Below are 14887 nucleotides of genomic sequence, written 5' to 3' on the forward strand. Positions count from 1 at the left end.
CTTCGTCCATGGAACTACTCCAAATGAATAGAGTAGTACCGGGACGGCAAGCATGTTCGTTGCAGATACTTTGTTCCTCGCCGACAGTTCGGGAGACCAAATTTGTCGGATGAGACGTTTGTATCTGCTTCGGAGAGTATCCTTTATAGATGTCATATCCTGAATGCGGCTCCTTGGCAGGCCCAGGTATGTATAAGACTCTCCAGCACAAAGGTGTCGTATAGCGCCTCTATCAACGAACTCAGGATCTTCAGGGCTGCCATTCAGTTTTCCTTGCTTTAAATAAACCTTGTCGCATTTGTCTAACCCAAATTCCAGTCCTATTTCCTTAATATATCGTTCGATAAGACAACTCTCTGAAAGGTGACAATCCAGGCCATCGATTGGTCACGCTGGTAGAATGCTGCATCTTTGCAGATACATCTATCGATGAGCAGGTTCTCCCGTCACCCCGCTACGCCTATCTTTGAGCCTCGTTGTTCATACATTTCTTGCCACACAGGTTCAATTTCCCGAACAATCCTATCATTTAAGATAGCTGTTAATATCTTATAAAGCGTGTTCAGACAAGTTATTGGCCTGTAATTCTTCGGGTCGGTTAAGTTGCCTATTTTCGGCAGAATTATTGTGCGCCCTTCCATCAACCACTCCAGAATCGGTTCTTCCGACTTTAAATATGAGGTGAAACTACGAACAAAATGCTGATGGGTTGAAGAAAACTTCTTCCACCAGAAGGTTTGCATCGACTGGACGAAGACTCAGAAAATATAAATAGCTTCAAGGAGCTGTGTGATGCCCTCATAACACCTGATAAAGAATGCCCACCCGTCACTACCGAGGAAGTGAAAAAAAGTATTAAGATGGATGAGGAACTACTCCGCACCGGGACCAGATTGTATCAAAACCTTCTGGTGGAAGAAGTTTCCTTCAACCCATCAGCAGTTGGCCCGTATTTTCATCTCATATTTAAAGTCAGAAGAGCCGATTCCGGAGTGGTTGGTGGAAGGGCGCACAATACTCCTGCCGAAAATAGGCAACTTATCTAAGCCGAAGGATTACAGGCCAATTAAAGGTTCATCCGAAAATCGTTAGGTGCATAGAGAGATTGATGCCGCTTTCGAAAACCAGATCTACTATCTTATGTGGAAAAAATCGCGTGACAACTTACAAGGTCACCTGTCAGTGAGGGGTCTTTCAGAGACATACCATGAGGCCACTCCTCTTTTGCCTTACATTATTGCCACTATCTCTAGCACTTCGTTATTCCGACGGGTACTGGTGCAGCAAACCTGCAGATCGAAAGTACAAGGTCACTCATGTATTTTACATGGACGATCTTAAGATCTGTGCTAAAAACAAAGAGCAACTACATGTAGCTCTAGGGATTGTCGAACGATATACTAAGGCAATATGAATGGAATTTGGATTGGACAAATGCGCCAAGCTTTATTTGAAGCAAGGAAAACCTAATGGCATCCCCGAAGAACCTGAACTCGTCGATAGAAGCGCAATAGGACACCTTTGCGCTGGAGAGACTTATACATACCTGGGCGTGCCACGGAGCCGCATTCAGGATGTCACATCTATAAAGGAGATTCTCCGAAACAGATACAAACGTCTCATCTGGCAGATTTTATCTTCCGAACTTTCGGCGAGGAACAAAGTATCTGCAACGAACATGCTTGCCGTCCCGGTAGTACTCTATTCATTTGGAGTAGTTTCATGGACGAAGAACGAGCTCAGATTCCTTGATATCGAGACAAGAAAGGTTATGCACATGAACAAAAGCATGCATCTTAAGTCTTCTGTTCCGCGACTGTACGTCTCACGCCGTCAAGTTTGTGGTGGAATATTGATTTTTGAATGTCTTCTCAACATGATTATTCTGGGTGCAGCACATAGAGTCGCAAATGGAAGAGACCCTCTTCTTAGAATGATCAGGAATCACGAAGAAGTGGACAAAGGAGCGTTTCTGTACAAAGCAGTGGAGGAGGCTGCTAAAACACTCGGACTTAGCTTTAGTATTAGGGGTGAGCAAAATGCATCAAATCTTATCTTTCTCGAGTACTCACTCCTGAAAGCCCAGATTAAGAAAGCACAAGAGAAAAACTTTCGTGAACAGCTCCCCGATAAGAGGATGCACGCTAACTTCTACAGAAATGTTGAGGATCAGTCAATGTCGTGTGAGCTAAAGTTTGCTTTCCTTAAATCGTCCGGATTGAAGTGTGATACGGAGTGTTTCATTTTGGCATGCCAAGGCGGTGTCATTTCCACCTTAACATACCGTCGCCACATTTTAAGCTAAGACATTCCCGATGATAGCTGCAGGGCGTGCCATGCACACCCCGAGCATTTAGCTCACATACTATCTAGTTGTCCAACTCACGCGGGAACGACCTACATTCAAAGGCACAATGCGGCACTAAGAGTGCTTTATTACCATCTCTGTCACTCTTACGGAATTAACCTTAATGTCGCTCCTCTAAATGCTCCTAGGGAAAGCGAGTCATATGTCGCGAATGGGAAGTTCCACATATACTGGAACTTTATATTCTCGGCAATAGTTTCTGTTGCACACTTGAGGCCAGACATGGTTCTTCTTGGCTTTGAGAAGCGAACCCTGTTCGTTATCGAATTTTCGGCACCAGCTGACAAAAACATCATAGCCAAGGAGAATGAAAAGAAAGAGAGGTGTAGAGTATATAAGGGAGTTGTAAGGATTGTATGCGGAATATTCTGTCAAACTAGTCGTTCTTATCCTCGGCGCTCGTGGAGGTGCCAAGCTTTCACTCTCTAATAGCCTGAAAAGCATCCCTGCGTGTCAACAATATGCTAAAACATTTGCGGGAAAATTGCAGAAGGTGGTAGTTCTTGGATCGCTCCGTGTTCTCTAGATGCACGAAACTTTTGCCGGTTCGTCTTATTTATTCCGTCGCTGAAATTTTACCGCAATTTCGCTGGGAGCGGGTGCAATTTTCAAGATTAGCACCCGCTCCCGGCGAAATCCTGAGGTTGTCCTTATGACAAATTTTTAATATATATATTCGGGAGTCAGAAGACGTGCGCAAAATATTGGTATAACCAAATTCTGAAAAAAGGTTATGTTCCCCAGGATTAACCGCGCATTTCAAATAGATAATTAGTTACGAATCAAAAAAAAACAAAAAAAAACACAACATTAAAATTGTTCATAAATACATTTGGTGATATTTGACGTTTGGCAAGTGTCAAAATCGTTTTTTATTTCGATCTTAATGAATTAAATGAAGTGAATATCTGTAGGTTGTGCATAATTAATTGGTGGTAAAATCTGTTGTTTTACTTATTGAATAAAATATGGTAATCAAGCGCTTTTGACTAACTACAACGAAAATCGCAATCCGTATTATTATAAAAATTGCAACGATGAATCTGAGATTCAAATTATGAGAGCTAAGAAGCGGCGAATTATTCTTATAAGCTGGGTATTCTGCAAAATTGAAAATTTTCGTTTCCGCTACTATAGAATGTTGAAGTATACATTTTTTGTGATATTTGACTTAGAAATTATAAAAATTATTAGCTGAAATCTTCAATATTAACTCAGCTTCAGAATAGACCTTTTCATTCTAGATGTCGACAGTGCGCACTTGCCAGGATTTTACGTCATTTCCGTTTTTTTTCGAACAGTTTTGTGTCGAAATGTATGGAAAATATTGTAAATAAAAATAACAAAGAAAAATAAATGCCTAAATAAATCAGAGTTTAAAGACAACATATTTTTAAGTATATTCAGAAAAAAAACTGCGAAAAAAGTGCGAAAAGTATGGCGAGCAAGCCCATATTTATATTTGTTGACATCTGTCGTCTTCAAAAAAATGTTTAAAAATCCGGAAAAAATCACGGAAGATGATGTTCCAGGAGCAAAATTAGTGCATAAATCGGTGGAAGTACGCAGTGTTAAACAGCTTGAACGATAGATAAAATATAGGAAACGATCTTTAAAAGGAAAAAAAGTGATTCAGTAGAAAGGTCAGTTGAGGTTGTGTTTGGCAGGTAATATTTTCTTTCTTTGTTAAGATTTGCTTACATATTAAATGAAGCATTGTTATCGGGGTTTCGAACCTCCTAAATTTTTTTATAAAAATAAAATATATTTAATACTTTCACTTGAGAATGCAAAAATATTATATTTATGTATTTATAATTAGTTTATATGAAAGAAGGAAAATTTGTTAGTACATTCCTTAGACCAGGAAATCACTATATAAATTTGTGTTATTAAATATTTACTCAAACAAAGTTCTGAACTGCAAATCTTGTAAGAAAGAAAATATTTATACCTGCCATACAAAACCTCAACTAACCTTTCCACTAAATCGCGTTTTTTCCTTTTAATGGTGGCATTTTGTAGAAGATGACAGGTGCCAACAGATGCAAATAATGGCCTTAGTCGCTGCACTCTTTTCACTTTTTTCACCGTTTTTTTTAAATAGACTTGAAAATGTGCTACCTTAAAAATCTGTTATTTACAAATTAATTGTTTGTTGTTGTTTTTATTCACAATATTTTTCGTACCTTTCGACACAAAACTGTTCGAAAAATAAGGAAATTACGTAAAATTTCGGCACGTGCGCACTGCCGACATCTAGAATAGAAGGTCTATTAGATTGAGCCATGGTCATATAACGGAATTTTCAAAAGTTTCACCACTCTGTTTTTGAGTATACACCATATTACAAAACATTAATAAAGATTTCAAAATGTTTCAAAGATTTTAAAATATCTAAAATTATTTTGAACATTTTATAAAAGCGTGTTTATCAAATTTTAAATATTTCATAACAGTTTCACAATGATTTTTAAACTTCTAAAAGATGTAAAGGGTTTCAAAGATTTTAAAAAGGCCACAGTTAACCAGATTTCAAAGATTTTAAAACATTTGGAAGATTCGAATAGGTTTCAAAACATTTTAGAAGATTTTTTTACTAATTATAGATTTCAAATAATTCAATGATTTCAACGAATAAAAAAGATTTCGCAAACAAAGACTTAAGAAAAATTTTCCAAAGAAACCACGTCCCGAGAATTTTTGTGAACACATTCTAATATTGTGTTACATTGTTTTTAATTCGTAACTAATTATTTATTTTAAATGCGCGGTGAATCCTGGGAACATAAACTTTTTTTAGAATATGGTTATACGTGTATTTTGCGCACGTCTTCTGAGTCTCGAAGCCTTTGACCAATCAGCGCAAGATCTCGAGTGCGGGAGATTTGGAAACCGAATAAAAATCGCCTATATAGTACTAGGTGTATAATATCTTTGCCGCTATTCTCCCGTCGCTAACCCCACTTAGTGCTGGCTTCAATAAGACTGAGGTAGGCTCCAGCTCACGTACGCACGTATGTTTATTCCGCGTCAAAAACTAAAACGTCAACTGATTTTTGGAAAAGGAATTTTCTATTAATTTTTCTCATTTTTATACGGCTATGTAAGTCCAGACACTTGATTCAGGGGAACCCTGTATATTTGATCTGAAGTAAAATCAAACATACGTACTTTTTAACCCTTTAACGCGCAAAACCCTGAGAAACTTCAAGACTTTACAAAAATAACTATTCCCACTTTCGCACTTCTCTGTGGCTAGCGCCTTGTAGGAATAGTGGAGGGGCGCCAGCTGGTGGAAAAAAGTGGGGACGGCTGCTCTTGAGTTGCCGTCTACGGTCAGAAAATTCTTCATTTGCAAACCACAGTCATTATAGGTTGGAGAAGTTTTGTTCCGAGCTCTCTTCCCCCACCCTTGTGACGAACTTAGGGCAGTAGTGACGGGGGGAAGGGGGGGGGGGTGTCTCAATAGGTATGAAATGAGTACGTACAGAAAATCACAATAATATGCTTTTCACTACCTTCTTACTTCTCGACAAAAAAGGATTCCTATGCTACTACATTTGCTCATTTAGCTTCAGAATGTAAAAAAACCATTGTGGCGATTAAAGAAAATAAAAATGTTGATAAAAACTTATATTTGAATATTTTGTTACAAAATTTACTTATAACCATGATTACTGTTAAGGCCATGTGAGGAGTGGCTCAAGTGACCAGATTCCTGCCTTACCGACGCTCTTCTTGTTTCCTAACTTATTTTTACACAAAGCACCACAATAAGTTGATAATTTCGGATAATAAATAAAAAGCACTAACAAAGGTGGGTCTGGTCTTAAATTTTAATAATTATGAAAAAGCAAAAAATATTATTTTATGATAAAAACTTTTTTTATCATTATAAAAATTTAGTACCAGACCCACCTTTCTTAGCGTTTCTTATGTATTATCCCAAACCACATGGTTGGCATGCAGCCCCTTAACCCTGCTTTCGAGGGGCCGATAGTTTCGGGCGAGTCGAGCGCTGGCGCTACAGGCTTCTTCAACAAGACGTAAGATTTGCACTTCGAACCCTACGAGTACCCACCATCGCGATATATCAGGAAGAGAAAGAGATACATTAGGGAGAGAGAGACAGTGCAGGAGTACAAATTTTGGGGCCGTCATATTTTTTGATTGAACATTGGACAAATTGGTTGAAAATTCATCATTTGTGAAAACTAAAACTATTTTTTATTTGAAATTTATTTTTGTTTGTTAAAAATCCCCCTTTTTCTTGATTATACTTAAATTAATTATGGCTGAAAATTAATTTATTTATTTATTTTAAGACTTCATTGCAAGTATTCAGTGGCGTAGCCAGGATTGGACAAAAGGGGGAATTTTCATGCCTGAACAGCAAGTTTCGATAGAAATATTGTCAGGCTTAAAGTTTACATTATTTTAGGATATATTCGAACAATGAATTATTTCTATCATAGAAAAATGTGTTGGCCGTTAAAAGGGACGATTTTTCTCGGCTTTTATAGCGGCGACTAGACTAACAGAGTCTGTTAGTCAGAGTTCTGTTATTGGCCGCTGTCGTTATTATTGTTGTTGTTTTTGGCTGATTAGCCTATGTAACATTTTAAAGAATAATCTTCTAATATTGGTCTTCACAGGTAGGAAATTCAGTTTAAGATTAGTAATTCAGTTTGCGAAGCATCATCAGTCAAGTCAATGTTCATTTTCGTGTGTTTTTTGGAATTTTGTAAATGCTATAACTCTCATAATTTGTAATTTTAGGAAAAAAGTCATTAGATAAATTGTTCGACTTTTTAAATACTATGAATAACCATACAGGTTATCAGACAGGCAGATAGGCATAAATACATACAGACCGACAGACAGACACATTAGTAAAAACCTATTTTTCGGATTTAGAGGGTCAAAAAATGTGGTAATTTGACAATAACTAATACCACATATCTAATACCTTCTCTGACGAGAAAGTAAAAAAAAACATTTATACACATTATTTTGCTCTAATTTCAGTGAAAAAGTCTCGTCCATTTATTTTGGCTTAGCTTGTATCGTGTGTCTAAAAATTGAATTTTTGTATTTTCAATGTTTTTTTTATAAATAAAACGAAAACTACGTGTCCTATAAAAAAGCGATTGATAACAAATTTGTAGATATTTTTTGGGTGCACAATGTTTGTCTTATCATTTTTTTCCTATCTTGCATAGTTTGACGGAAAAATGCAATTATTGATTTTTAATTAGTTTTCGTGCTGTCAAAATATGAATTTTTCAAAAAAATTCACAAAATTGATATGATAATGTTGTAGGGCTATCGAAAAGTAACATTTTTCATTTCAAGTACTATGAATAACTGTACACAGAATTTTGGAATCATGAAAAAATATGTACTCAAAAATTTTCAAAATGGACTCACTTTTACTATTTTTATCCAAAATTTCTGACTAACGAACTTAGCATTTAGCTTAGGACACTAAAAGAGTGTACCAAAAGCCAATCTAATAGACTAATTTTTTTAAGTTATCGTTCTCACTGACAGAAAGACATAAAAACAGACATGACGACAGACAGACATACAGAAAGACACATTCGTAAAAACCTGTTTTTCGTGAACCTTTTGACAAAAACTAGGGGGGTCAAATTGTATACAAATCTAATACCTTCTCTGATGAGAATATAAAAATGATTTATTTGTTACAAATAATTTTTTGATAGTTCTGTTTTTAGTTTAAATCATAAAAAATGAGCGTCAAAAACATGAAAAGTTAAATTTTTTGAAACCCCATACACGAGACGAAAAAGAAATTAAAAGACAAAAGTTGTGGTAAGAAAGTGCCCACGCAGCGGGCACATTTTTTTACTGTTAATGACGTTTTTGATGATTAATGCCAAAACTACGCATCCTATCGAAAAGTAGTTAAGGGCAAATTTGTAGATCTTTTTATAATGCACAATTTTTGTGCATTTATCTTTTACTGTATTTTGCACAGTTTGGCCAAAAAATGTAATCACTGTCACATGGTATTAATTCTATTCAACCCTTAGACAGCGGAATTAAAAAGTTTTGTAATTATATTTCAAGAACTTATATTCAGAGTTGTTCAATTTTTCCGTCTGAAATCTGGGCTCAATTTTCTTCAACAAAAACGCGAACAACAAAATGGTTGTAAGGCTTACCATTCGAAATTAGATGCTATGTTTAGTAGTGCTAACCCAAAAATTTATTATTTGGTCGCAGCTTTGTTATAAGTCGAAACGAGTGCCTACATAAAAATGAAAAGCAAGGGAAAAAAGGAAAAAGAATATATAGAAAAAGGACAATCTCTTATTGATTAAAAGTTAATGCTAGAAGTAGTTTTCATAACTAGTTTCGAGTTTTTTGGTAAAGTTTCGGGCAAGTTTTTACCCGTAAAGATTTAGTTGTAATTTGGCGACTTTTTGTAATATTGAATAGTATTGCAGCTGTATAAAATAAAGTGAAATAAATATTATGGAAGCGTAAGGAAAATATGTTGCTAATCCTATTATTTATTTCAGTTGAGTTGACTTAATATTCATATAATAATGTTATAAGAATAAGAGTTATTGACAATACATATTTCCTCAAACATTTTAAACACACCAGTATCAAGTATAATTAGATACGTAGAAAATGCTGCTAGTCCTAAGCCAGGAAAAGTTTGAAGGAAAATTTCGGGTAAATAGGGGGACGAACAGAATAAAGGAAAACTCAAGTGGAGAGGGAAAGAAGGGTCGGAGGGGAAAGGTCCCTTGTGCTGAACCGAGCCTGCTACTCGAGAAATGCCCCCTGTGGATTTTAACCCTAGACCGCAACTCGAGTGCATCGGTGGGAACGTGCGCGATACGAATTCTGCTACGGGTGGGAAGATATTATCTCATTGTGGTTTTAGAGGCCCGGTGGGAAAATAGTCTCCCAAAGGCCGTGAATGGGTTAAATTGGGATATTGTTACCACTGCAAAGCTTCCTATATATTGAAGTAATCATTCAGTTTTATTTATTTGTTTTAGGAACACCGGCTTTTGCACAGTTAAAGACAAATTCAAAAATTTCAGTTCCAAAGCATAGTACTGATACTTCGATAACCTGCTTCTCGGTGCCAGAATCCTTACTGAATAAAGCAGCGGCAAAGGAATACTTTTCGACGTTTGGAGATATTTCGAAAATGGTGCTTCGTCCAAAGAAGCACATTATCACAGTAATCTATGCTACAAAGGGCGAAGCAAATATAGCTTACTATAAATGTGGATCCTTTCTAAACGAAAAGTTTGATGTTCAATGGTCTAACGATGTACCTAAATCACCATTAAGAAAAAAAGAAGCTAACACTTCCGTTGTATCTCGGATACTCAAGGGATCCGATAATGACATCCAAGAAGAATTGGATGCTTTGAAAAATTTGGAATACAACCTGCACGACGATCCCACTGTAGTAGAACCACTAACATTGATTAAAAAACTTAAAACACCGAAAGTACAGAAAGCAAAAGCTGCTGTTAAGGTGGAAAGGACCGAACCCGAAAGTCAGATCGCAGCATTGGTACCTAAAGCATCAATAGAAGAATTGCAGACTATCGTTCGTCAATCTGCGTCATCCACTGAAGATAAATACAAAATTTTGGAAGCTCGAGATAGGTTAATGAGGCAGAAATATGTAAAGTCGCTTTCTTTAGCTACAGCTAAAGCCACGAGAGGCACTTGTCCAGATATGTGTCCAGAAAAGGAAAGGCTCATGCGTGAAGCTCAACGACAAGTGTCTCTCTATGAGCAGTTGGATAATGGTGGCGTGAAGATAAATCACATGACAGCAGTGAAGCAGTATTCCAGGTCATCAGCTGATCAAGAGGAACCTATGCCACACGAGCTAAGGCCTGTTCGTTCATTAAAGATGACCATGAGTTACTTATTGCACGAAATAGCTGACCTTTGTGACACTAAGGACACGAATCTCGCAGAATGGTATCATTTCCTATGGGATAGAACAAGAGGAATCCGAAAAGACATTACCCAGCAGGAGCTTTGTTGCCTAGACAGTGTCGAATTGGTTGAGCAATGTGCACGCTTTCACATTCTATGCTCTGAACGACTTTGCGCTGAAGAATCTTCTGTCTTCGACAAGAAGATAAATACGGAAAATCTAACGAAGTGTCTTCAAACTTTGAAGTATATGTATCATGATCTCAGAGTAAAAGGAATTACCTGTACAAACGAGCCTGAATTTCATGCGTACATTGTTTTATTAAATTTAAATAACGGCAGCTTTATGTGGGACCTTCAGAGGTTGCCATCATCAATACAGAAGGCATCGGAAGTGAAATTCGCTATAGAAGTTTATTCCGCTATAGTGGCGAATAATTATGTCAAGTTCTTTAAGCTCGTAAAGAAAACTACTTACCTGAACGCCTGCATCTTATTGAGGTATTTCAATCAAGTACGCGTTTCTGCTTTGTGTGTAATGGTGAAGGCTTACTGCAGAATGAACTCCTCCAAATATCCTTTATATGAACTTATGGACATTCTCGCATTTGAGGAAGAAAAAGAAGCTGTTTATTTTTGCGAGCAAGTTGGACTGTGTTTAGCACCAGACGAATTGCATATTTTACTAGGCAGAGAGCACTTCAATTTGCCTGAAAGTACTATAGAGCAAATAAGAGCGCTGAACGTGGTGGAAAAGAAGAGACTTCGAGATAATTTGTCTGTAGGCCAGTGCATTGCAGGAGGAAAATTACCTGAGAAGACTTATAAAAATCATCAACCGCATGACAGCTTCAACTCTCAGGGCTACCTTTTACCTGAATCTATGAGTGCCGTAGATCAAAGTATTTGGACAGAGAAGATAAGAGATCCTTATGAGTTCGCTGAAGAAGAAGAAAAATCGGAAAGTGTAGGTCCTTTTAAGGCAGTGAAAAGTCAGATCAAGAGTATTTCTTCTTCTGGGGTTTCTTTTTCAATGAAATCAGACGCTGGTACTATTAAGCCAAATATTGACTTTTTTAAATTCACGGCTAATAAATCTAAGTCTTTCATAAAAAGTGTACTAAATGATGCAACGAAAGCTAAATCCGAAATTCGAATTACAAATTCTGTTCCTGTTATTCCGAAGGCAACTGAGCAGCTAGTTCTTACAAATTTATTTTCCAAATCCGATTCTCTTTTTCCACTTTCAAAAAGTAGCTCAGAGTTTAGTACTGCAAAACTTGCGTCAAACTCTCCTTTTAATAACGCTGTGAACAAGAGTAAAATTTTTGGAACACCTTCAGGAAACATATTTCTTAAACCTGCGACTACTACTCCGTTCAATTTCGGGCCTAGAGTAATACCCAAAATCAATACTGAATTTGTAAGTGATGAACTGGTAAAATCAAAAGAAAAAAATGAAAAGGAGCAACTTAAGCAAGTTGAAATAAACGAGAGGATTTCACAGGTTGAACAAAAAAAGAAACGAGAAATAGAGCGTGTGAAGAGACTAAATGAAGTCGAAAATGAATCTGTGTACATATATGATTGCTTGGAGACAGAAATCATACATAGTGTGTGTTCTTTGATAGTAAAAGAGGAAAAGCAGATAATGAACAGTGAAGCTTTGAGTAAAGACATTTTTGAAAATTTACTGCAATATACTGTGCAAGAGATTTGTGAAAAAGAGTTAAAAGAAGAAATTTTTTTTCATGAAACTTTGCGTGAAGTAACGAAAAGGCAGAAACAAAAGATCACAGCAAAGTATTGCAAAGTTTGGAAGAGGTATGTAGGTAAAAAAAGATACAAACGTGAAGCTCTAGACAACACACCTATTTGGTTGCAAACACAAAGTGTAGAAGATTGCGCAAAGTCTCTATACAGGAAGCAACAAAATGCTGTCATAGAAAATATGTGCAGGAAACGATTCAAATCATCTGCGGTCGATGTTCCAAAGAGCAGTGAAGTTCCTATAGAAGTTGTGGTATACGCAGGTATCAAGGAAAATGCAAAATCGTTTGATGCTAAAATTGGGTCAAGTATATTTTGGAAAATGGCGATATCATGGCCTAATTCAGAAAACCGAGCTATTTTATGGCAACGTAAACAAATTATGACCAAGTATTTGAACTCTGATGATTATACTATGGATCCAATTCTCAAAACTTTTTTACCAAATTATTATGAGTCTTTGCACATGTGTATAAGGAATTTCGAAGGCGTGACAAACGAACGAAATTTAACTGGCATGGACGCACTTCTCTTTGTCGCGTCGACTTCTGAAGATCCAAGGACGATTGTACGAAGATTAACAAAGACAGTTTTATCAAAGAACAAACTCATGCCTATACCATTAGTCGTTATGATTTTTCATGAAGGAAACACTAAACCGGAGACTATAGATATTACATCAGATTTGGAGAATTTGATGGATTCGGGCTTTATATCAGAGTATACAATTCTCTTAGAAAACACAATTGACGAAAGCGTCATTTTAAAACTCATACAAAGCTCTGTACTATGGCTTGCAATAAACAAGTCACCACCTGTCCCTCTTGAGATGGACTACTTGAAAAGAATTCTACGAGACTGCTTGATGGATGAATTGTGGCTGAGGTAAATTCTTAAATATTTACTTTAAAATATACAGTACCATTCAAAAATAACAAAACAAGGCTATGTTTCGAAAATATTAGGTGAAAAAGAATCCTTTTTCACTTCGCTTATAATCGAACTCAAGTCTCCCAATTGTCAGTCGGTTGCTCTAACTCTAAGCTGTTAAAAAGATGGAGAACAATTTTTTTCTTGCAAAATGGCACACTTTTCAGTTCAAACAGTGAAACGCAATCTTGTAATTTTAAGTTATTTGTATTAGCATCAAGTCGTTAGATGGCCAATTATACAGGGACGCGAAAAAAAAAATTGCATTTCAACTGAATCAGACCATCATATCTATATATTTTTGGGGTCATTGAATCCGAATCTGGTGTTAGATTTGCTCCATCATATCAGGTTTTTGAGAAAATGATTCATTTTGGTAATTTTTGAAAAACCAAACATAGGATGCGAACCTGACATTCTAGAAATTTGTTGGAAAACCTCAAATTCAAGGGTGAACCTTGCACTTCGAGCCGTTGTCCCATCACATACAGATTTTCTTAACACTCGTTCGTTCAAGGTGAAATATTTTTGTAAAAGATTCCAAACAAATTTATATGAAAAAGATTCTCTTTCGCTGCGATGTGCATATAACTTATTGCGAGGATCTTAAATGTGAACCAATATAGGTCATAAATATTAACATTTTGCTAGTCTTTTGATTTCAGATTTTTTTAATTACACTGGAACCTGGAATTATAAGCCTCGTATTTATGATATACCTTTGAAATAATGGCCCTCGCAGTTTCGCGATGAGAGGAGCCCATTGGGTTGAAAGAGAGTATGTGTTTAGTCAACCGTGACAAACAGCCTGAGTGCTGCACTCTCAGCACGTTAGGCGTGTAAGTTCATGCCAAATGCAACAGAAAGGATTCACGCGGCCCTGTCTGTGTACGTTTGGATTCCCCAGACTTAAGATCAAGGCCAATGAAGGCCATGTCCGTAGCCGTTCATCTTTCCAGGTTCCAGTGTATTCATAATATCTGAAGCCAATAATTGGATTTCAATCTTAGATATATTATAGATGCAATTATGCATTCAAAGGTTATTTTTAAAATCTGCATAAAAAAAGTAAAAGAGCACTTTTAATATCGGATTTATTTATGGAATAATGTGTACTATTTGCCGAATTAATGTAAATATCTCGACTTTGGTACAAATTATAGAGAAAATATCATCAGAAAAGAAATGGGACAATGTAAATATTATAGATGAAGGTTTTGCCTATATTTGTACAGAGTTTTGAATATTTAATTCAATTAGCCATTATATACTGGTGAGTTCGGAGATGATTTTTGAAGAAAATTGCGCATTTTTGGTTTTTGAAAATAGTGTAAATCTTAGGCTCGAAAACCGAAAATGGCCAAAGATCCAAAAAGCAGCCACAGCGCGTTCTGGCAGCTTCTAAAATGCCAGAACGCGTTGTGGCTGTTTTTAAAACGAAAATCCGCCGACTTCTCAAATCTCAACGGATTTTTTGTGCTCAGAATAAGCTTCGCACAACTTTTTGCTAGAGGACTTTTTCGTGCACTATCCAGTGATCCCAGATTTGAAACGAGACGTGGTCCAATGCTATGACACATCTATGTCCGTGTGAATATGGTAGGAGACGATATAAATGCCTGGGTTGCGCGCGCAACCCATTTCTCCTCTTCTGAATTTGAAAACTCGAAGGTGCACGATTCCCTGTCGGAACACTTCGGCGGTTCTATTTATATCTCTATTAGCTTCGAAATAAAATGAAGAGATTGGGATTTAAATATTTCCAGATTTCGATGCTGGGCTGGCGTTTCTCATGATTTGAATAGTTCGCGCGCCTCTTTAATGCGTGTATTTTGAGGTTACGTTACTTCAAGTATAAAATATAAA

The 14887-nt window shown here is 36.6% G+C and overlaps 1 protein-coding gene across 1 annotated transcript in view; it reads left to right on the forward strand.

Annotated features, from left to right (window-relative positions):
• The window catches only part of LOC117177564 (germinal-center associated nuclear protein), a 166496-nt gene that overhangs the window by 51188 nt on the left and 100421 nt on the right, over positions 1-14887 (forward strand). The window contains exon 2 of the mRNA XM_033368381.1: positions 9415-12976. Coding sequence (XP_033224272.1) covers positions 9415-12976 — 3562 coding nt within the window. The remainder of the gene's footprint in view (positions 1-9414; positions 12977-14887) is intronic.

This window comes from Belonocnema kinseyi, chromosome 7, assembly GCF_010883055.1.
Source record: "Belonocnema kinseyi isolate 2016_QV_RU_SX_M_011 chromosome 7, B_treatae_v1, whole genome shotgun sequence".
In the NCBI taxonomy this organism is placed as follows: Eukaryota; Metazoa; Arthropoda; class Insecta; order Hymenoptera; family Cynipidae; genus Belonocnema; species Belonocnema kinseyi.